At 42.2% G+C, this 24469-nt stretch overlaps 1 protein-coding gene across 7 annotated transcripts in view; it reads right to left on the bottom strand.

The window, feature by feature from the left end:
- PTPRT (protein tyrosine phosphatase receptor type T) overlaps window positions 1-24469 on the bottom strand; it is a 451419-nt gene that overhangs the window by 326301 nt on the left and 100649 nt on the right. For all 7 annotated transcript variants that reach the window (XM_058422730.1, XM_040080154.2, XM_040080156.2 and 4 more), the window contains exon 2: window positions 5096-5221. In XM_058422730.1, coding sequence (XP_058278713.1) covers window positions 5096-5221 — 126 coding nt within the window. The remainder of the gene's footprint in view (window positions 1-5095; window positions 5222-24469) is intronic.

Genomic DNA, 24469 nt, shown 5'->3' on the forward strand with positions numbered 1-24469 from the left:
ATGGAGGCTTAGATTGGTTCTCAGGGAATACTTCTTCACCCAAAGGGTGGTCAGACATTGGGACAGGCTGCCCAGGGCAGCAGCAGAGTCACCATCCCTGGAAACATTCCAAGATATGCCATGGAACACTTGGGACCATGCTTTAGTGATGGCCTTGGCAGTGCTGGGTTAATGGTTGGACTTGATGATCTTAGAGGGCTTTTCCAACCCAAATGACTCCATGTGAGAAAAATGCACCAATTTCTACCACAAAGTTACCCTTCAACAATAACAGGTCCTGCTTCTCTTTGCAGAAAACGTTTTGTGGAATAAGGATGCTAAGTGAGGCCATTTGCACTTGCTAGATCACATGCAAGTGATGTCATTCTGAATATTATTATTTATTCCAAACATTTTGCTAATCCACATATTCTTCATACCCACACTTCTGTTTCCTAGATGATTTCCAGCTGGAAAACAGTAGAGCAAGGAACAGCAGTGCTATGGAGCATGCAGAGATGCAGATCTATTTTTATACACACAAGCACTCCATTTCTTTTGGAAGAACTAATGTTTAGTTCTGTGAAAGCAAAGTAGCACTTGTTTTAAGTGCTACAGAGATGAAAGGAAGTGAGCAGTGAGGCAGATGGGGTCCGAAATTCAACCTCTGCGTGCTGATTATTTATCTGCAAAGTTGAAACAGGAAAAGTTTACTTCACAAAGTAAACATGGGATTAAAATCTAATGGAAAAGAATGCAGCAGCACAAATGCACAAGACACGATGCCTTTGCCTTCAGATAGAATCATATTTAATACAATTAAAGTAATTACTTCAGTCTAGTCGGCCCTGGTTAAGTCTCCATTGGAGTTAATTAGCAAATGATAGTAAAATACTTTGAACTTTAAATGTTAAATACTTCCATTATTAATATTATTCCTGCCACTGCTGCAAGAGCAGCCAGGTCCCAGCTCCTTGGAGCGCTGCAAAGTGGTGACATGGAAAATAAGAGCAGTACTTTTGCCTAGTTGATTGAAATACACTTCTGTGTTGTGCTAACCAAACACCTGCCTCAAAAAAGACCCACAAAAGATCTCAAGTCCTGCTCTCCTAGGATCCCAGGCTTGGGCTGCTCTTGTGCCTTCCAGCACTGCCATGCAGAGTGCTGAATCCTTGCTTGGTAGCACAACTTCAGACAAATACCCCCAAAAAGGTGAGGCAATAACGACTGAAGGCACAGGGAAGACAACAAGACGATTAAGAAAGGTTAAAAGGAGTGGGTCACATTTAGTCCTGCAGAATAAAGATTTGATGGCATACTACTATATAGGAGAGGTTATAAGAGCAACAACTGATTATTTCCCCTATTCAAAAATGGAAAACAAAAAAATATATAAAGAGTTGAAGCCACAGAAAGGAAAATGAAGGTTTGAGAAGCTCTACAAGTCAAAGAGTGGAACAAGCAGCCCAAAAGCTGCAGAATACTCATCACTGAGGGATTCAAGCTTAAGTAAACACCCATCTGTTAAAGAATATTTTGTTATAATCACTCCCGCTATTGTGCAAGGAGGTGGAACCAAAGTCCCACTGAAGTCTGGGGGTGGGATACCTACGATTCATGTGTTCCACGTTTTTGAAACATTTATTCAGAACAAGAAACATCTGGTTCTTAATCCCCCAATTAACACTGTTTCCAGCCCTAAGGAATTAATCACAGAATTCATGGGAAACAGTTTATTTGCTAGCAATGGAGTAAAACAAATTGCCTACAAACTTCTACATTGCTAATAGAGCAGTTTAATGGCCTTTTTTTTTTTTCTTTTTGACATTTTAATTAAAAAAATAAAGACCAGAAAGACATCCCTGGGCAGAGACCTTAGCAGCAGAGAATTACACAGCTCTGGGGACTCGGGCTCTCATTCATGGGACTGACCTCCTTTGAAGAGCACTCTGAGATCTAGCAGTGAAAAGGACTTTCAGAAGTGCCAGACAGCATCATTAGTATTCAGGAGGACACACTTCTGTGGCTTGGTTGAATTCAAAGGGATCTGCTGGTACTTAGGAAAGCCAAAACGTTTTCCAGAGGAAAGGGCTGAGCAGCTGGGGGCTGGCCACGCTTCCAGCACTGCAGACTGACTCAGTGTCACTGAACCAACCTAATTCCTGCTCCCTTTTTGTTTTTACCATTTCCACAGTGCAGAATTTTAACCTATTTCCAGCTATAACAGTAAGGCAGTGTTTAAAATACAGACCCAACAAAGAAAATCTGCATTTCTGGTGCATTCCTAGAGCCCTGCTGGCACTCCTGCCACCACGCTCCATGCTGTGTCGTGCCTCTGGATGCTTATTCCATGAACTCTTTGTTACCACCTCCAACACCCTGCAGCTCAGCAGATTACACCCTGCTTCTCTCAGCTGCTGTGGAGAAATTCAGGGGAATGGGAAGTCAATCATCACATATTCAAGCACTCCAGCTTTAAAGATGTTCCTGCTTGGAGGAGTGGAACACGCTGTTCTTCACTTTATCCACCTGGCTTTGCCACTACACGAATATTAAATAAACAACTTTTCTTCCCACCAGACAGCTTTTCAAAGGGCAACCAACACAAACATCACAATTCTAGCCAGCAACAGACTCTCAACAACAGCTCCGAAAATCTCCGCCAGGTTCAGGGAGTCTGACTGAACGCTGCAATTTACTCCAAGGTTAGCACCACTTGGACAGCTCTTGAAAACACGGGGTTTGTTACACCAGGCTCTTCTGTACCCATCTGCTGTGGTCGATGATCTTCCACCTACTGATTTTGCCTTTTTTCTCTGTTAACAGCCCCGTGACATCAACCAGTCACATCAGGAACTGCCTCACTTCCCCCCAAGCTCCTTAAAACCCTTTTACGCAGTATTTCTTTATCAGCAAATTCCCACTTGATGGCTACTTTACATTTGCCTCTTAATTGCAAAATTTTCTGCATATTTTTCATTTGAGGTCTAACCTTTAGTAAATTTGCAGCAGCTGGAGTATCTCTAGATTATTTTTTTCATTATACCAGATATCAAGGAAAGGGGGAAATCACAAGTATTTGGAGAAATTGCACTGTGATGTCCTGGGGTTGGCATGGGGGTTTTTTGTGCATATGGAGTGGTTTGTTTGGGGTTGAGGTTTTTTGAGTTCTCTTGTTGCTTTGGGGGTTTTTAATCATGCCATTCCAGGCTGTTGCATATCTATTGTTGTTTAGATTGGATATTAGGAAAAATTTCTTGGTTGAAAGGGTTGTCAAGCACTGGAACATCTGCCTGGAAAGTGGTGGAATCACCATCCTTGGAAGCATTCATAAAATGAGATGTGGCCCATGTGGTCATAAAACACAGATGTGGGAGCAAGGTTTGGGGATGGGATAATGGAATTGGAGTCCATAACCTCAGAGATCTTTGCCAGCTCTGTGATTTCTGCTGACCTCTCCATGGTTCCAGGGTGTTTCAGATGACAATACACCTTCATACAGAGGTCAGGAAGGGTTTACTTCAACATTTAGAGTTAACAAAGCATTGAACTTGTCCAGTGTTAGCCATATAAACCTTCCCATTTGTTCCAGACTATCAATCTCATCAAAACTGTGTAAATCCTTACTCCTTCCCTCTGGGATCAGTTAACTCAAAGATTTGCCATTTTGTCTCTCTAGCTTGGTCTTTACCAAAAACACCATAAGAACACAACAGGGAACCAAAAGCTGGGGAGCCCCAGAGATAAAACTGCCATCATTTAAAACATAACATCCAGAATCATGAAACACATTCTCACAGACAGAAATCTGCAACTTCCTCACTTAACTCCTTTGGGGATGCCACAGCCAAACCAAGTAGTACCAGGTGTGACAAACTTCAAAGGCCCCTATTCTGAGGAATTTGCAACGATAAAATGATTTAAAACCCACAGAAATCAAACAGCTTTCAGTGCTGGAGGAAGCCCAGCCAGGCTGGTGTCTCCTGCGCTGGTTTTTCACTGACAAGCACCCAGGGCTGAATTCTGGGCTGTCTGTCAGTGGCTGTGGCAGGGAGCTATTGCTGTCTCAGCTCCACAACGTGTCCTTGCCAGGCAGCCAGCAATTACAAGTCTCTTATCCCAATCATTACAGGCATAAGAATGTTTTGAATATTATATTCTGTTCTTCCACGTAGCTCATGCTCTCACAGAGCAATGCACTAACCAGAACCAATATTTCTTTTTTAGGAGTGAAATCCAAGTCTTAACTGGCTGATGAAGTCCTTTTGCCACTGTGTGCCTGAAAGGGACTCGTATTGCTATTTTAGGTGGCTACCAACATGGACTAAGTAGGAGTTTTAGTGAACTTTAAAGTGTTTTCTTAAAACAAGGTTTTTTTCAATGTAAACAAAGCATTCTACAGCACTTTAAAGTTCGAGAATTCATTCCCATACAAAGCATAATTGTAACTTCCAATGAAAAACAAAACCTGGAAATTATCACCACCACGAGCTCTGCTAAGAATATTCCAGAATATAAACTTCCTATCACATGGAAGTCCACACTATACTCAGCAGATATCGGTAAATTAGAAACTCTGGTAACTCTCTCTGCTGGAAATGTTCTTCTTGCATATGAAAATTCTCCTGTCTCATGTCCCAGCCTAATCAAACATTAGCTACCACAACTAATTTTCTAGGAACTTTCTTGTCTTTCTAAAAATTGGAATTCAAAACAATCAGTAGAGAGCTAAATAGTACCTGGAATGTCCAATATTTCCATGCATTTTAAGGCTTTACTCTTCTGGCCTGTCCAACATAAGCCTGCCCAGATAACTGTCTCATCCAAAAACATGCCAAAAGCTGGCCAAACCTTAGTTTTATATCCAAAACATTTCCTCTCTGCTAAATGAGAAATAATTTAAGAAATGTAAAACAATTCTGCAAGGATATTCAATGGCAAACGTTGCAAAAATCTGTTGCCAGTTTATTTTGAACACAAAATTAACATTTTATCGCTGAATAAAATCCTACTCCACTGTTGTGTGTACCCAGAGCCAGTGCACACATACATGGAATAAACTCTAATTCTCTCCAAGAATTGCATCTCATCACTGTTGATGAGGCTCCTTACTCACCAGTTGGGACAGCAGGATCCATTGTTGGCTTTTCCCAGGTATTGATCTGCTCCCAGGTAAATCCATTGGTTCCCAAGGCGACACTATAACCACAATTACTGTAGTGCTCATCAAACGAACAACCACCTAAAACCAAGAAAAATGAAAACGTTTCTGGGTTAATTTTCTCTCATTGTCATAGGCCATTTACTTAGATATTTTGCACAGGAAATAAAAATAAATAAAACTAATTTCCTGGACATTATTTTTCATGCAGCTCCAAAGGTGATGGCCAAAAACTATCTTTGTACTTTCCATGTTTTATATCCACTGGATGCCCTTGTTTTCTTCCCTCCACACTACTGTTTCTAAGATCTTTATTTCAACCTGTTATTTTCAAGGACAATTCTACAGGATATACCCATGCAGGAATATTTGCATGAACCTCCAAGTAAGTTATTTTTAAAATATCAGGAAAAGGAAGGAGGAATGCAAATGACAAACAAGCACAGCATTACTGTTCCCACAGCAATGCCTCGCTTCATTTTGCTTTTAAACCGTGATCACATTTAACCTGGCTTTAACCATTTTCTAAACTTAACAACACCAATTTCTGTGTGGTCCACAAACACACAGAGCTTCCTCAAGGTCTTTCAAGTCAATACTTTTGAGCGCAGCCCTGCAGTTTCTGAACAAGAGAATGAGAAGCAGCAGATGTCTACCAGCATTCACACCTTCCAGACTGTTGACTGAAAGATTTCTACTGCAATTCCTGAAATGCTTGGAAGAAGTTAACTCTCATAAATACATCGGCAGCTGGCCGAACACTTGTGAATCAAGGGAAATCCAGGAACGAAGTTTTGTATTCCAGTGCAGATCTTTGAAACTTGGGTGACACAGAGAAACAGGGATAGTTTATTCCCTAGGATGCTTCATACTGGTGTGCGTCCCTTTTGATCTCATGCACTCTTCACTTCCACCCAACTCAGCCTGCCAAAGCATTTCACTACTGGAGCCATTGGATTGGGGATCTGGGTCCCTCAGTTTAGACTTGAATCATGCCCAGGGTGTGTCTATAAAGTGTTTGTTTCCTCTTAGGGAAGAGAGGATCATTTTTCTCTGCAGATCCCAGCCCTCCAAAGGAAGTGGGCACACCGTGCCAGGGCTGCCCCGCCACCAAGCAGAGCTGTATGGACAGAAGTTCCTGACTCCTCCCTCCTTCCCACAGCTGCCCTCACACAATAAACACCTGGTACATCACTGACCTGTGGCCTCTCTGCAATAAAGGGTTGCCCAGCACTGAAGACATCAAAACCTTCTTTAATTTTCACCCATATTGCCCATCCCCCTGGAAACCCCAAACTTTGTCTCAGTTCCTATGGAACTCCTCACAAATATATTTCATGTCATTAATACTTCTCAATGCCTTACTCTGTTAAATGATTCTCTCTGCACTCCAACTGCAACTGGTTGCCTTTTTTTTTTTTAAGTGATTCTACAAAGCTTCACCAAACATTTCTAGTCAAGTATATTCTAGGAAGGTTTGTTGGGTAGAGTACAGCCAACCTCAAAATATTCTGTTGTTGAAAAAAAGTTTGAAGAGATCAAGCTTGCCCTAAAAAAATTATATATTACATATTTTCATTATAAATAGATCTGTTAATAGATTTTATGACCCTTGAAAACCTGCCTGTTTCAGTAGCTTTTGCAAATATTTCTGAGTTGTCATGAATTTATATTTAAATAATCTTTGCCTTTAATTTATTGCCTTTGTGAAGCCTTCCGAGCTGTCACAACAAGCAGGATTACACTTAAACTGTTCCCTATTTTTCTTTTTCCTTTTAATTTAATTGAGGTGAAAAAGTTCAAAATTACAATATTGAACAGGCTCATTACAAAAATCTAAGGGAATATCCAGGCAGCCTGGACTGTGTGGGAGTGAGCAGTCCTCTTTATCCCAGGAGCAAGAGACAAAAATCAGATCCTCTGTTCTCAGCCTCCACACAGGGCATTCTCATTTTGACAGATCCCCTTTAACTCAGACACAAAGCATCCCCACAAAGCTGCCCTGCTCAGCACACAGGGATGGGAGCAATTCCTCTGAAGGAATTGTAAACACGTTCCCTGCTCCAGCCCAACTGCTGTACGAGGTCTCCTGTACAGAGAAAATTGCACGGGAGCCGCTACGGAGTTCCAGAAGCAAAACAAGCAATAAACAGCAAAATATGGGGCAGCGGCGCTCATTGAACTGGGAATGTAATTGTCAATAGCCTGGCATAATCAGCTAAACAGGTGATTTTATCCCTGCTGAGGAAGGTGGAGTGTGAGGGGCTGAAAACAGGGACACAGTGAGAACTTGTGGAAATTAATTGGGAGCATCTGCTGATACAAGAAGACACCTGAGGAAGCTTTAAAGTGCCTTGCCTGAAAGTCAAAGCTAACCTTGTAGTACAGCTGAATAGGAAAGGATAAACCATGGAGAGCTTTAAAAGCAGCAGCAAGACACCTACATTTCAGACAAAGAAAAGGTTAGTGGAGAAACCTCCAAACACAGAGTGACAGGGCAATAAGCCAGAAGGATTAATTTACTAGAGGCAGCAGAATTGGAATGTGGAGGTGGATTTGCAGGATATGAGGACAAGAAGAAAAAGCTGGAGTTGATTTTTGGGGCCCAGACGAGCAGATTGCCTGTGTGAATCCTGGGTACCAAGAGGGGGGCAGTGCCCACCAGCTTTTTGCTTTGGTGTGTCCACTGAGAGCAGATTTAAAAATTAAATAAAGGCTCAGCTGGGAGCCAGAGCCACAGTGACTTGTGAGCCAAAAAGTCGTCAACTCCTGTCTTCACATTGTTGCAGTGCACATTGCATTATGGAACAGGAAAGAAACTTCAGAAAGCGACAGGAAAGTAGTCCAGTATAGCAGAGCATCAGAGATTTTGAGGTTACTCCAACAGCCACAGAGTCACAGAATGGTTTGGGTTGAAAGGGAACTTAAAGAACATCCAGTCCCACCTCCACCATGGGCAGGGACACCTTCCACGGTCCCAGGCTGCTCCAAGCCCCATCCAACCTGGCCTTGGACACTTCCAGGGATCCAGGGGCAGCCCCAGCTCCTCTGGGCACCCTGTGCCAGGGCCTCAGCACCCTCATCTATAAATTCTTCTTTATATCCAATCCTTGGTAAAGCCACGTAGCCACAGTGACTTGTGTTCGTATCTGCCAAGCAAGGACAACAGTGGTGGCCCTGCTTTGTGCAGAAGCTGGCAGATGGGACTTTGCAGCTTCCCTCACAGGCAGCCAGGTTCGGAAAATTGGAGAGATTTTTGGAGTTAACTAAAGCAGGAATAGCAACAACCGGAAGTGTTGTTTGCACTGATGTCAGCATAAGCTTAATGTCCAATATTTCCAAGGACACCCCCACCTATGCAGGTACTTAGGTATGAGCTACAGCCAAATATGATGGAACATAAGGACAGGAAGAGGTTAGATCCACCCCCAAAGAAAACCATCCATGGCTGAAATCTGACTGCTTAGAGGCAGAACACAGCTATTCATTAACCTAGGAAAAATAATCCTCTAGTCAAAGGGAAAGGAAGACCAACCACTAGATGAATTTATTTACCAGATCAGCATGCTATCATTTCAACCACATATCACAGAGTAACTTGAGGAAAATTACAATATTTACACAATCACCAAAATGGGGCGCTGGGTCACCATAAATTTTTAGCAAGAACGAGGATTTTTGGAATACAGATTGAGATGTTTTGAGCCTTTTTCCTGCTTGGCTAAAAATTAAATGCAGCTCCTCAGTGGGAGTGGAACAAGGGAATGGAGACAGCTTTGATGACATTGGATAACACAGGTGGTGTTAAACCCTTTTCACAAAGTGAAGTCTAAACAAGAAAGCTTTTCCCTTCCTGAAAAGGGTCATATTGAAGCAAATAATGGCTCACATAAGAAGGCTAAAATATCCCTTGTTTTACACTGCGGGCTTGTAACAATGCCACTGCTCATCCGAGTGATGCTAATTAATCTTGAGCAGACCTATCATCAGTTACTGAGACTTGCCCCTGGATTAAATGTAAACCAGCCTTGCATAAATTGAATGGCTCCTTTGAATATATAATTGAATTTGCAGAAGTGTGCGCCAGGGGGGTGTTTAAATAAGTGCACAAATATGATAAAAAGAACTTCACGCCATAATATCTAATTCAGTAAGCAAAAATAATGGCAGGGCACATTCCAATTAGTGTTTGATTTATTTATTTTAACAAATCCAATTAGTTGAATGTTTTATAAAGTCATCCAATGTCAAACTCTCACAGCCTCACCAGATAAAAACCACAGTACTTCCAAAAAGGGATAAAGAAACACACTGATGTGAGAAGCCTCATCAGTTATCCTGAGGTTCTAAACACACCCAGGAAACAGAGCAGCAGATATAACTTGATCAGGCATTTGAAGCAATCCCAAAGTGGGAAAGGGATAGAGACAATAAGAACATCAGTCTCATTGATCCACCCTGCCATTCCTCCAAAAAGTAGTTAGGTCTGTCATTTACTAAAAAACCCCAATAAAAACAATAACCCCCAAACAGCAAAAGGAAGGGCGAAAGTTAAGAAAGCATGAGCACTTCTTAGTAAAGATCCCTTTTGAAACTTTCATGGGAGCTGAGATTTAGTCTATCAATTTTTATCTTAAACCCACAAAATGCAAAGCAAGTAAAGGAAGAAACAACTGATGTTAGGGTGAGGCAGTGCTTGTGAACTATAAAACTCTACAAATTATCCCCCACTGTTTCTGGTCATTCATTCTCATCCCTTCCAAAGGCATTCTTGCTTGCCAGGGCTGGAAAAGATGCATTTGGCTCACAAAAGTAACTCCCAGTGTGGGATTTATTGTATAAAAATCCATTTGTAACTTATTTTTCAGACTGTAGAATTCATACAGCAGATTCCTGAGAAATCTTATTGCATATTCTTCTAGAAGTGGGAGAGAGTAAAGAATGAAAATGTACATGTAAAGTGTGTGCTGAGTTGCTTTGAGATGGGATAAATCAAGGAATACTGGAATTTCCTCACTCAGAAGGAGCAGTAAGTCCTTTATGTGCTTTCTACTCCTTCCAGAAAGATGAAGAGAGAAGACATCAGCAAGTGCATATCAACCTGCTCTTTCAACTGGCCAATTTCAATGAGTACTTTCTTATCCTGACCAAATGTTTGTTCTATAGACACAGATTTTCAAAGAACAGGTTTCTGTGGAGAGAAAAGAGTCATCTTTGCTGAGTCAAAGGGCACCATGTATTCAGGGTGTACTTAAACTCAGACTCTACAAGGGAGACAAAGATACTCTGACTCCTCAAACTGCAGGGAAAGCTTTGATCATTTTTTATGCCTCATTAGCTAACAGAGGATCCACACCAGGAGAAACTGGGGAATAGATTCTCCAGTGTCTAAGAAGGAATTAACGCTGAAGTAAAGCATTCATAACTTTTTCTGATGCCAGTTCTTTAAGAACTAGGCTCAGACCTTGTGCAAATTCAGGTGAGTTACTCAACCATTAAACACAAACCCCAGACTTCTCAGCTGCTGGTGCTCACAGAAGTGCTTCTCTTGAGGCATCCAGATGTTTGGGGTTCAGAAACAAACATCAGTGATTTCTCTGATGTCTCAAATACATCCCACATGGTCTGGGATGCAAATACATCCCACATTTCTGTTGCAGCAGCAGCCCTCTTGTTAGAGGGTAGAAATGAGCTGAGATACAGACTTCTTACTTATCACAACATGAGAAGGGTCCTGGTTTATTCCCTTTTACAGCTCAGCCATCCTGACCCCAACCATTCACTGACTGGCTGCAGCAAGCTCCTGCTGTAGGTTTCCCTTGCAGCCTCTGACTGCAGGCTTTTACCCAGCTAGAGTACGACTGCAGGCTCTAACTGCACACCCAGACTGACCTCACAGCAGAGATTCTCCCTCCCCAGGATCCTGCTTCATGACTCTGTTGCTCCCTCTTCTTCAAGGTTCCTCCTCCTTCGTGATCCTCCCCTCACCAACTAAACCCACTCGCTTTTATCACACTTACCTTTACTGGACACAGCTGTGACTCATGGGGCGAGGCTGCATTGGGTAATTAACACAGCTGCTCCTTATCAGGGGCCAGGTCACCTGTACTCCCTTCTCCTACGGGTTTCTGCTGCAAGTGTCTGTCCCCATGGTGGAGGAGTGACTCACCCACCACAGGACAGTTCTGTTTCTTGCCTCACCATCTCACCCTTGACACAGTCTTGCTAAATTCACATGTAAGCAGAGACAGTTTTACCTATGCTCTAAAAGGTGCCAGTAACAACTGCCTAGCCAAGGTTTGAAGCATTCTTGTTAGATTTGACTACATTTCATTCTTTTTGTGTGTTCTGTGTGTGCCCTGGCAACTCAGATTATAGGGAAAGCATACAGAAAGCTTGTCTTTGTTTTTAAAAGCAGCAGAAGATTATTTCTCATTAGAATTACAATATATATGTATGGGGTTTGGGGTTTTTTTTTTTTGGGGGGAGGAGGTCCCTAAATCAATGTAATCCTTGAAAATCCTGAATGTAGTTTAGAAAAGTTCTTCTTGGTTCAAAACTGGAATTGTGATTCCAAGCGTAATCAATCCATTAAGGAAGACACTCATACTACCAACATATATATTTTCTAAGTCTTCTTCCAATTACACACCCTGTGACCTTGCTGTCTTTGCAGGTTCAGTGTTACATATCTATTCCCACATAGCTGTTTTGAAGCAGCTCTGAGCACAGTTTCCATGCAGGGATAAAATCAATAGTTGGAGGTTCCTTGCATAACAATCTTACTACAATCAAAATATTGCTTCCCCTGAGTAAGGGATCACGTGTGGTGTCCATGAGGAACATCACCAGTAACAGACAGGTGAAGCTTTGTCAGGTACAACACCTCAAGTGCCCTCCCAGTAATAAGTTTTCCACCCAGCACCTTCCTGCAGGAAGTGTTGGTCCCAAATGTGCAGCAGAGCCTGACAGAGTTTATCCGTTCTGCTCCTAATCCCACGGAGCAGAGCAAGCGTCGTGGATCCTGACATGTATGGAATGAGTGTTTAAGCTCCATTCCCTGAACCTGTCAGTTGAAGCTGAGTTCTCCTCCTTAAATTCATCATTACAGGTTTCTCGTTGCTGAATTTTCCCTCCGTGTCTCATCACTGAGCCCCAGACCAGCTCCAACACTCATTACTAATCCTGTACTTCATAATCCACCACGGATCAGTGAAACCACTTTGAAGCGTCCCAGGACTAAAACTAACACTAAATGTCATTTGTTTCAATTTATATGTCCAAATCAAGGATGACTCACCTAACTTGCCTTGCAAAAATGTACGTCCTTTATTTAATACCAGGAATACATTTTTGCTACTGACAGCTGAGCTGACACTACTTCAATAGCTCAATATTAATATTTTATTGCTTTAAAAATAAGTTAATATTAGAGATCTGTACATATCTCTAATCTGATTAAATTATTTTTTCAAGCTACCAAAAAAGTCAGTTAATACCCTGCACCTTTTCAAAGAACCCAGACTTTTCAAGTTCAGTTAGTTCCAGTCTGCTGCAGCACACCAAGATTTATGCTAAGAATTTTCAGGCTTGCCTGTCCCAAGGAAATGAAACTTGTAAAATTAACACAAGTTATCAAACCCATAAAAGATTCTTAGACATTTCCCACCAACTTTTCTGAAGATTCCAGATATTAATCTTTCAATCTATAAATTTAATGGCTTTCCACTATTGAAGCAGACTCCTGCTTTAGTCATAGTATGACAGAATGAATATTTCTTTTTAAAAACGGAGATTTGTAGCACACGCTTGTTGCCATACTTGTAGACTAAATATAAAAAAAGCCTTACTTTGCTTCAATTCATTTCTTAAGTCACAAGGCAATTTTTTCTCCCTAAAATAATCCTCTTTTGTATTCCAAAACCTCACCTTAAAGAGTTAGCCATGATTGTTGAAGATGTGCTTAGTTATATTTGTCAGTAAAAGCTATTTGTGGGTGTTCATTGTTTCTTAAAAAAACACATGGAACATTGCTTTTCTTCTCTTCCAGTATCTGAAAAGTCTTAGGGCTAATTATTCAGTGGATCTTAACAGGCTTGTCCAAGATTGAATTTATAGTGCATTTCCACTAAATTCTACCTCAGCTGCTACACTGGAATGTTGATCAGTCAGAGCTCTCTATTGACTTGCTTCATTTCAGCATTTTATCTGTCACATGGAAACCTGTTCAAGCTGCACACTTGAATTACATCCTTATTTTACTCTACAACCTGTCTGGAAGTAGCTGTTTCCCGCTTATTTTATATTCCATTAGCACGACTCTCTTTCTCAATAAGCTTTTATACAAACTTCAGATTAATGAGTTTGAACTTTAAGCAAAGAATAAGCCATTGACTACCTCACATAGTTATCTTTGGTGATGAATAATATATTGTCTCAACAGACACCATTGCAAGAATTCCAACAGCAACTACAAAACTTCCAATCTTTCTCCTTTCCCTGTTCTGCTGTTCAGGGTCCTGTTTTGGAGGAATATCTCCTTCCCACGGAGATGTTTCTTTGGAAGTTCATGGTCAGAAAACACAAGGATTAGCTTAAATAAGGGTAGGAAGCCTGGTTTCTTGCCACACCACCAAACACAGAATAAAATTAAACACAATCTGGCTGCAATCAAATATAACTAGAACAGACATATCCCTTTCAGAGAAGAATTTAAGTTTTTATTGGACTGGCATTTTTATAATCATTCCATTAACTTCCCAAATGAGGCCAAGGGAAGTAAATTATCTCAGTGCTGAGCTTCCAAAATTCATCTTACTTTGCACTCACAGAAAACTACCCACAGTCTTCATGAGGGCAAAAATGTCTATGTGCACACACACACACATCCCATCTGTATTCTTAACAGTTCCAAAACCAGCTATGAGTAGTTTAAATGTTTTCCTAGAGAAGATTCTAACCACATGGGTTGATTCTTGATGAACCACACTGATACTTTGTTTAAATTGCTTCTGAACAGGTGCAATTATAGATCCAGAACTGTGCAGGACTCCAAAAACTCCTTGATATTTGAGCTACCATGCTTGACAGGTATTAGCTCAACTCCACCCTGGTTAAATATCAGATTTAGATAAAAGGATAGCTATCATCTGTTATTGAGTATCAGCAAATAAAATCTAATTGGCTTATAATACAATGGTAATAACTTGCCAGGGGTCTTGCCACTGGTATATCATGCTAACTTTAATAACTTTGTTATTGGAAGCTACTCCCAGAGAATGGCTGTATAAATAACTTTTATTGAGTTCTAACAATTCCTACAGCTCCAACGTCACACATATCTCAGATCAAGGTTATCTCCTCCAAATGCCCTTTCACTTGTTGCTGACAGTTACTGTTTCAAATTACAGTTAAAGTGCAATGTCAAGGATATTAAAGACGTGTGTTTTAAATTGTTTTCAGTCAAACCATGATCTTCATTCAGTGTGTCAGGAGCAAGTCAGCCCCAGAAGTGACAGTGGCTCTCCAGCTGCTCTGCTTCCAGGTGCCCTGGAGTCAGACTGGGAACAGCAGGGCAAATCCTGGAATCTGTGAGAGCTCTGGTAAAGTTCCATCAGTTGACTGAGGGTTCAGGCATTGACAGTCAGCTATGGATTTGAATTTTAGTAACTTGTTATCTGACTTTTAATTGCTTTTTCAGTTTGTTTATTCTGCCTCTGCATTTTTTATACACATTTTCTCCCCTGATGTACCAATGCACTGCAATATCAGGGTGCTGCTCAGAATCCCAATGCAAACACCAAGCCCTGGAAGCCCCTCTGTCCTCTGCAGCACACTGGAAACAGTGTGAAAAAAACAGGTTTGCTTGCTTTTATCCTCCAGCCTCTTCTGTGTAAATTCATTGCCCAAAGAGCAAAACACAGAGTAAATACGTGCCATGAATAAATAGGTCTCTGCCTAAGAGCACTTATGAGTTCTTGAAACAGAGCTCCTCTTCTGTTTAACCAAATTTCCTACTACTACATAAGCATATGTGCAAAGTGCCTCTCTAATTACAGCCATGAATCTTCCTCTCACAGTCCCTGACCCAGAATGTGCATTTAGCAGAGCTGCAGTATTCCAATCACTGTATTAATGAGAGACAGCATGGCAAGGAGGAGAAAATCCAGAGTAACTTCAGCAGAAGTGCAGTTATCTCTGCAGACAGCTCAGATTTTGTCAAGGGGCCATGACAGCCTCTCTCATCCCCCTGGGTGTTACCCTGTCACATCCTTGGCCACCTGCAGCCAGCGACAAGTCACAGGTGGGCTCAAACGTGGCCCATCAGCCACGTGCTGCTGAAGGAGTCCCCATGAGCCACTCCAGCCTCCATCCACTGATGGGGGAAAATGATTTGTTAATAACAGGATGTGAACAGCTCAGTATCTGCCGAGGTTCTTGATTTCAGAGGAATTCCAACCTTTAAAATGGACGAAATTTCTACATCTTATTTTCCCTCTGCACTTCACCTTGGGAGGGTTTCTGACAGTACTACCCCTGTTATACAAAACCAGCTGGTAATGAGCATTGAGAAAAATATTCCTATTCCATCATCTAAGGCCTTGTTCTTGTCTTTGCTACAGATAACCTCCAGTTTAAGGCTGAAACTTAGAATAACACATTTCCAAGGGAAAATATTTTTCAAGACAGATTTTCTGAACTCCATAGCTCTTATTTCCTTTTAAGCAGCATCAAGCTTGAACTCTGCCACAAAGCATTAAATCCTTAAAACATTTCTTTCTAAGACTTGAAAGGCACAAGGTGAAAGAATCTAAAAGCAATCACTTCTCGGGATACTGAATGACCAGCTCGGAATAAGAAGCCCTTTTCTGTCATATGAACCACGGTTTCCGTCAGCTTTTAATCCTTGGTCCATTGAGACGTGAACCCAGTGCTCTGAGCTTTTTATGCCAACCTCAGCAGCCCTCGGTGTTGCAGGCAGGATGGATGTGCAGCAGAGATGGCCCAGAAAAGGGCAGATTTTAAATACCTAAATTTGAAACAGGCTTCAAAAGCTGTTTCACTGACAGTGCATCAATATTTCCTTTCAGGAATCTTGGAGGATTTGGTAAAACCCGTGTAAAACCCCAAACTTTGCAGACAAACATCATTGCTGTTCCTACATGAAAATTCTCAAAGTTCATAAGTGCAGTTCAGATGCACAAAAAGCTCATTTACTGGATATTTACATCTGGAAATAAGGTCTTACCAGCAATTTAAGAAGATAATTGTCTTTGCTTTAAAGACTCTTCTTTACACATGAAATTGAATGATAACGTCTCCAGAAATGAGACAAATACTGTGTGCATGATATTGCTTTATCCACATCCTCACCAAGCCCTGTAAAGCACCTTTCCACTTGATTTCAGTAGATGAAAGGGTATTTGTGAGTAGAGCTGCATACAGTATTTAACAGTCCAGGAAACTCCATTAAAATGTAATGCATTCCCAGAGCCCCAGGTGAAAGTGCAGCTACTCAGAAGCAAAGATTTTTAATAAGTGTCCTCCTCAAGATTTCAGCTCCGCAGCTTAACTAGGTAAAAAATTTCTAATAAATTCATTGTCCATTTTTACACAAGTCATTTGAATTTTAAGATGGCTGTGTGAGAATCTGATTTATTAAATAATATGATTCTTCAAAAGATTATGATCATGACATTAAGCCATTCAGAAATTAGATTCAGTTTCTGATCAACGGAATTGGTATTAAATATACTTATCCAATTATAACCAGAGTGCAATTATACTGATACTTGAGCTAACTGCACATTAGGCATTGCAGCCAAAAATGTAAGAGAGATGGAGTGAAAGAATGTTTGAAAGCACATTTTTAAAATAAAAGGCGAGAGATTCAGATTAGAATTTATGAGGAAATTCTTTACTCAGATGCTGAGAGCCCCTGGCACAGGGTGCCCAGAGAAGCTGCGGCTGCCCCTGGATCCCTGGAAGTGTCCAGGGCCAGGCTGGACAGGGTTTGGAACAACCTGGGGCAGTGGAAGGTGTCCCTTCCCTCCCTCTTTAAGGTCCCTTCCAACTCAAACCATTCCATGGTCCCGTGACTTTCTTTGGTTTTGTCCTTTGGCCTCTCTGTTGATATTTATTCAGTGTGCTAAAGCACGCTAGAAAACACTAATAATATAAGCTAATCAGGCATCTCCTTTTGTTATCTATGCACTTTGTAGCCTATTGTAACAATTATGACATCAAAACCCCCTTTTTTTACCCCAGAGTCTTCTCACAATCCCCTCACCAGCACATACTTTTGACTGGCAAAGGGAAAGACAACAGGGAACTCCACAGAGTCAGCTTAAAACCAGCAGGACAGCTGGATCAGGTCAGACACCGGCCAGGGTGAGGGTTTAGGGTTAGAGAGAATCCCCAGGTGGCCTGCCAGAGCTTATTTGGATACACTCACAAACAGGGTAAGTACACTGAATCTTCCTCAAAACACATTCCCATCCTCGAACACCTTCCCACCTTCCAGAGGGTGCTGGCACTGCCCAGGCTCCCCAGGGAATGGGCACGGCCCCGAGGCTGCCAGAGCTCCAGGAGCCTTTGGACAGCGCTGCCAGGGATGCCCAGGGTGGGGGTGTTGGGGTGTCTGTGCAGGGACAGGGGCTGGGCTGGGTGATCCTGGGGGTCCCTTCCAGCTCAGGACATTCCCTGATTCCATGGACAAGCTTCACTGATGCTCAGACATTCAGCATCTCTGCGCACTCCTGGAATCTGGAAACTCCCAGGATAACTTCTACACCTCTGCCACGCCCTGACATCTGGCAGCTGGCTGGAAACAGAGGGGACAGGGGTGGCTTTGCCCTCGTGCAGGGCACTGGCATGGGACAGTGACGCTGCAGAGAGAGCATCTGCCATGTGCTGACCCCAGGGATGAGACAGGGACTGCAGGGTATTGTTTTTCCATGGAAAGGACTGTGCCTGGCAGGCTGTACCCAGGAGGCACGGCTGTTTTCCATCACATTCTGCACTTCATACAAGACAGACTCCTCACCAGACTATCAATATCAGCTTTGGTTTGTTTGTTTGTTTGTTTTAAATTCTAAAGCACTGTCTCACAGGGAGGAAATAATTGTGATACTTGACTATACTGCAGCCTTTCTAGCAGTTTAAGACTATTTTCAGATTAGATAATTAAGATAAACTTGATGATGAAGTCCCAGCTGGAATAAAGATGTTGTTTATCTGAAAACACTCATCTGTGGCAAAACCTAATAGAATTTCCCAGAACAGAGACTACAATTAATATGGATTAAAAAAAAAAAAAAAAATTTAACCAGCAGATATAATTTAATAGCACAGACACTAAAAACAATCCAAGTGAGGGGGACTTGGTTTCAGATATAAAGATTATACCAGAGTTGTGTAAGTCAGGTTTTGGTTTAATATTCTCTTTCCTCAGAGGTGGAGATGATACAACCACAGATCATCTGCATCCAGCTGCAGGACAAGTGTGAACAGAGACTTTCTGAACACACTTGACCTGAATCCCAGTCACAGCAGCAGCTTTTCAAACAGTTACACTGTGACCCTGCTCCTCACACAAGCACCAGAGCTCAAAGCCAGCTGTGCTGGGAGATTTCTCACCTATCCAGAGCTAATTGCCACGACACTTCTGTAATGGAGAAGCTTCAAACATGAAATTCGATGGCTGAACTCTGAGCTGAAGAGAAGGAAATAAAAACCCGAGCTATTAAAAAGTGACCTCTTTCCCCAGCGCTGACAGCAGCCCCTGGGAACACTGAACTCACGGTGACAGCGCAGGCTGGGTGCCTCGAGTCAAAATTACAACAGTTATTAGCAGATCCTCCACTAAATGATCTGATTTTATTTTTCTAACCTACACTGAATGATAGAGGCAATAATGAGGTGTCCTCAAGAGAAAAATGACCGATGACACAGATTATTATTTTCTTGCCCATATCACCAAAGCTCTCTTGGGGTGGCTGGAAGACACTGTGGTGAGGACAGAAGTGAAACACTGTTTATTGCTATTTAGGAAGAGAAAAATTCATTCTGAAGGAGTTTGGATGCCAGTTTTGGGCACCAGCAGTTTGTGAAACCATAGTCTCACTGTAGCAAAAGTTTGATTGTTCTTGAGTGAGGTTCCCACACTGAAGAAATCTCAACCAAGCCCCGCAGCCTGAGGGTGGTGCTAAGGCAGGTTCCAACCACTGCCTCCTCATCCTGCACATCTCTGTTATTCACTCTTTGGAGCCAGAAGTCCTGTGGTGGCATTGCTGGATCCTCACAACCAGTGAAGGTCTGCTCAGTTCATTCTTTTTCCAGCCTGGAGGGGCTGGGGCATTCCATGCTTTCCTTCACTGCAGCTCCCAAGCTCTCTTTTGCTGGATTAAGGAAGCTACACACTCCAATCTCCCCATGGCAAAAATCCTCGATTATCCCAAATCTCCTTACAGCCCTTCTTTACATCTGTGATGTGCTGAATTCATCTCTCCTCTGAAGGAGAACCTGCGCTGTCCAGATGGAATCACCTTGCAGAAAACTCCAGATAAAATAATTTTGGATCTATATAACACATCCTTGTTTTGCCCTCTTGCCTTACAGAAAGACATTCTCTTTGCAGAAGCGCATCTCAGACTCATCTCAATCTCCTGGTTTTAATATTCCAACAGCTTCTTGTCACTTCCAACTGGTTTCAAATCTTAAACCAAAAAAACTAATTAATCCTGAGATGCACGACCTTGCATTCTGTAATGCTGAATTACATCCCATTTTCTTTATTTCATCACATTTCAAAATCCTAATTCCTCCTGTCTGATAATTTTATCCTCCTCCAGCTGTGTGCGAGGGACTACCTATAACAGCACATTCCTGGATTTTCTATTCAGAGCAGCAGTGAAATAAACTAAGATTTCAAAAATTATCATTTCATTTTAGTTAGGATTCCTCCAGTCTGGCCCAGCAGAAAGGTATAAAAAAAGCTTACAATGCCCAGGGTTTGAATTAAATTTACTAGGCTATGTTTTCCAAACCAGTCACAGAATCCTAGAATGGTTTGGGCTGGAAGGGACCTTAAAGCTCACCCAGTTCCAACGCCCTGCCATGGGCAGGGACACCTTCCACTGTCCCAGGCTGCCCATCTCTGTGCATTTCAAGCACATAAATAATCTGTTTGTACCATCTGGGTAAAGAGTGCATGCAGGTATCAATTCCCTTGTAAAGTCTGTCTTTTAGAATCCCTGTATTTCCAAAATGTCTAGAATCATATCTCCAAAAACCTACGCTTTAAATTAAACCTCTCCAGCTTTAACAATCAACATTAAAAGATTCAGCAGCGAATAGAAGAATTTATACCCTGTTGGACCAATCCTCCATGATTCAATTCCACACTTTACAATACTGAAAGCGCCAATTATGTGATTTAATACCTTAGATAAAGTCAGTGCACTAACATGCTGGTACTAATTAAACAGGGCAATTATAAAATAGAACCTGACTTTCAGTCCTGCCAAAGTGACAGTGTTTCACAGGTAAGAAGGTGACAATGTGAAACACAGAAACAAGCAGAGTTCCTCTAACACTCTTCATTTAACAAGCTCCACTTGACTCACCCAAACTCGCAGTTACTGTTCTCATATGAAGCATCAATAATCCAGAATCAGTAACCCATAAGTACCTTTATCAGTTACTACAAAGCTAGATTTTTATCTTATTGAATTTGGGGAGCATTCCAAAGCATTGCTGATGCACACACTGAGCAGGAATGCTAGTTCTTGCCCCAGCTTTGCAAATTTAATTTTTATATACGTGTCACAAGTATATTCAGACACAGACCCAGTGAAAGATCTGAGCCTCTTTCTGCTCGCTGGCACATTTAGGGAGCTCATCTGCACTACACCTGCTACCAACAGTTACCTTCCTTCACAGTGTAAAAAACCTGTGTACAAACACGAGAGCAATAGACAACTCACCAAAGACAGCAGCCAGAGTGCTTGGCCAGGAAACAAACCCTGGGAACTTGGAGAAAGCATTAGGTCTGTCCCTTGTTGTACAGAACAATGAGGTGGTGCTATACAGTCTTTGGGATATGATGAAAAAAGCTGTCAAAGCACAGAAAAGTAACTCAAGTCCTTTTAAAGGTGATTTTGATGAATCCCAGTAGACCAGACTATCATAAAGCTTATTACTAATTGAACAGGGATGTGGCAATGAGGAGTATAAATTATGTACCACGACTGTTTCCCTCTACTGGTGCACAGTGCATTCATATTGGAGTGGAAGAGATGTCACCCACAGCAGAAAACTTAACATTTCCTGAAAGAGTGCTCAGAGAATGAAAAAAAAAAAAAAAAAAAACCAAAAAAAAACCAAAACAACCAAAAAAACAAAAGAAGACAAACAAGCAAAATAACAAACTCCAAAATCCACAACGAACCCCAAACCCACATCACTCTGTGATACCTTTCTTTAATCATTCTCAGAAAGAAGAGATGTGAATACATGAAAATTGTGGAAACACAGAATAGTGTGGGTTGGAAAGGACTTTAAAGCCCATCCAGCCCCACCTCTGCCATGGACAGGGACACCTTCCACTGTCCCAGGTTGCTCCAAGCCCTGTCCAACCTGGCCTTGGACACTGCCAGGGATCCAGGGGCAGCCACAGCTGCTCTGAACAGATAAATTCTACCAGGGAATTTAGTTTATTTAAAATACTGTTTGATTTTTCAGTTAGATCAGCAAATTTCTAGACTCCTATGAAGGTCACGTAATTCTATCCATTAATCCATGATTTTCTACAGCAGCCTAAAAAAGCCTTTACTTGGTTCCTGTGAACTTTGTGAACTTCAGGTACTCCAGCAGGGAAAGGCTTCTAGGAAATACAGGGAGCAGTTTACTGAACGACCCCTTTTCTATATTTTTTTAATTATTATTAAGTTTTTAAACTATGTTCCTTCCCTATGTGACTTAAAAACCCATGATCTGCCTGAAACCCCACACACCACAGGCATATAAAGAGACTTCATTAAATTATAATATTCTTATTTTAATCTTTAAATTATTGAAAGCGCTGCCACTCAGTACTAGTATTTTGAGGCAATTATAAAGTGTTTTCTAAGAGTTTTAAATCTTTTTGGCTAAGATATCAATCACAAGCCTTTTCCAAAAATGTCCCCTGGAGTGGTTATTCATCTTTTTTCCTTATGCTGGAGATGAAAACTATATACCCAGCTGAATATGCAACTTTCCATTACTTGTATTATCATAGCACCCCAGAGAGCTGAACGAGGGCCAGAATGTGATCAAATGCAGGTTATTGAGCTAAAGCCCTTCACTTCTTTGGAACCTCTATTACACTCTTTACTCTAAAGTCCACAGTAATGGGTTCCCTGGATGGATGAGAGGCTGGCAGTGTGCTGGGAGAGCAGGAGTTCAGGATTAATGCAAGGAGTCCAAGATTTGCTGCAAACACTGATTTACCTGCTGCAGCTCTGCTTTCCTGTGTCTGAGCAAAAGGGGGGAGGACCCTTGGGAGGGGAAAGTTGAAGGATTATAAACCATCTTACTTTTGGTATAATTTGTTTCCTAAAAGACAGTTTAGAAGGCTGCACTTGCCAATAACAATGCCCAAGGCATTTGAACATAACTTTGCTTTCCTTTCTACATTACATCCCTGTGCTGGAGACACAGGAAAAGAGACCTCTGGGAATGACATCATGTACAAATGCCAGAGCCCCTCTTTCCTGCAGTTCCATCCCAGTATACAATATTTACACTGGTAGGATTCATTCAGGGGCTAATCCAGATCCTGCTTTCAGCAGTCTGGTACCTTAATTCCCCATTAGAGAACCCCCAAGTTTAGACCCACTTTTTCCAAGGCAGGTAAAGAAGCAGTTGTCTTTAATTCACCCAATTCTGACTTGCCTGCTCACCAGCAAGCCAGCCTCATTCAGGGAGGTGTCACAGGCTTTTTTGAAGGCTCCAGCTGTTTACTTTGATTCCTTTTGACTTGACTCTTTCATGGCACAGCCAGGCAGATTACAGACACTGACAACTACAGGTTAAGAAAAATAAAGAGGAACTCAAGTCTGAAGATTTGTCCATCTCCTGTCCTCACACAGACCACAAAGTCTTTACCTAACTCAGGTCATCAAGTGGTTCCATTACTCCTCAAAACGATCACACTGCTGTTGTCACCAAAGATCACACTTGCTCTGCCTGAAAGATCCAAAAGCCTTAACAAGAACTGGAGTGAAATCTGAACCACCACCAGCTTCACCCTGCCACCTATAAAGAGAAAGACAGGGTACAGGAATGAAGGTTTATTCTTGTGCTGCAGCTCCTGGGAAACTACAAAGTAATGGATATCTATCTTGTTCTGAGATCTCAGATCTTCAATGTGAAGTTCAAACCTCATTTTCAACCAAAAAACTACTTCTTAAGAAAAGAATTACTGTTTCTTTTTTTTCCTCCCTGAGGCAGGAAACACTGCATTCAAATAAATCTGATTCTCTCATCTTGTATCATTCATTTACTCTTACTTCAGACATGTTTTCTTGCAGCAAGAAGGAGAGCATGGATTTCCACCTGTGAGCATTTCTGCAGACTCCAAAGCTTCTTGGCATTTAATCACAGAATCGTGGAATGGTTTGAGTTGGAAGGAACCTTAAAAATCATCTTGTCCCATCCCCTGACATGGGCAGGGACACCTTCCACTGTCCCAGGCTGCTCCAAGCCCTGTCCAACCTGGCTTTGGGCACTTCCAGGGATCCAGGAGCAGCCCCAGCTTCTCTGGGCACCCTGTGCCAGGGCCTGCCCACCCTCACAGGGAAGAATTTGCATCTAATATCTAATATCTAAACCAGAACTACTGTTTTCAGTGTGAGGTCATTCCCTTTGTCTGTCACTCCATCCCTTGTCCCAAGTTCCTCTCCAGCTCCCTTGGAGCCCCTCGGGCACTGGAAGGGCTCTGAGGCTTCCATGGAGGCTTTCCTTGTTCGGGCTGAGCAAACCCAGCACCAGCTCTCTCAGCCTGTCTTTAGAAGAGATGTTCCAGCCCTGTCACCAGTCCGGTGCCTGCTCTGGGCTCTGCCCGACAGGTCCATGTCCTTCCTATGCTGGGGACCCACGTGTCCCTCCCTGGCTGTGCCACAGGTCCCAGTGCCCTGCACCAAGCACCAAGCGCCAGCTCTTCACGGCCTCTCGGCTCCCAGCAGAGCCCAGCCTGCCCTGGATGGATCCCAACAGCTCCTCTGCCTGCCCACACACAAATCCCTGCTTTGGGGGTCCCAGCCCTGCCCACCCGAGCACAGGGAC

This window comes from Hirundo rustica, chromosome 16, assembly GCF_015227805.2.
Source record: "Hirundo rustica isolate bHirRus1 chromosome 16, bHirRus1.pri.v3, whole genome shotgun sequence".
Classification (NCBI taxonomy): Eukaryota; Metazoa; Chordata; class Aves; order Passeriformes; family Hirundinidae; genus Hirundo; species Hirundo rustica.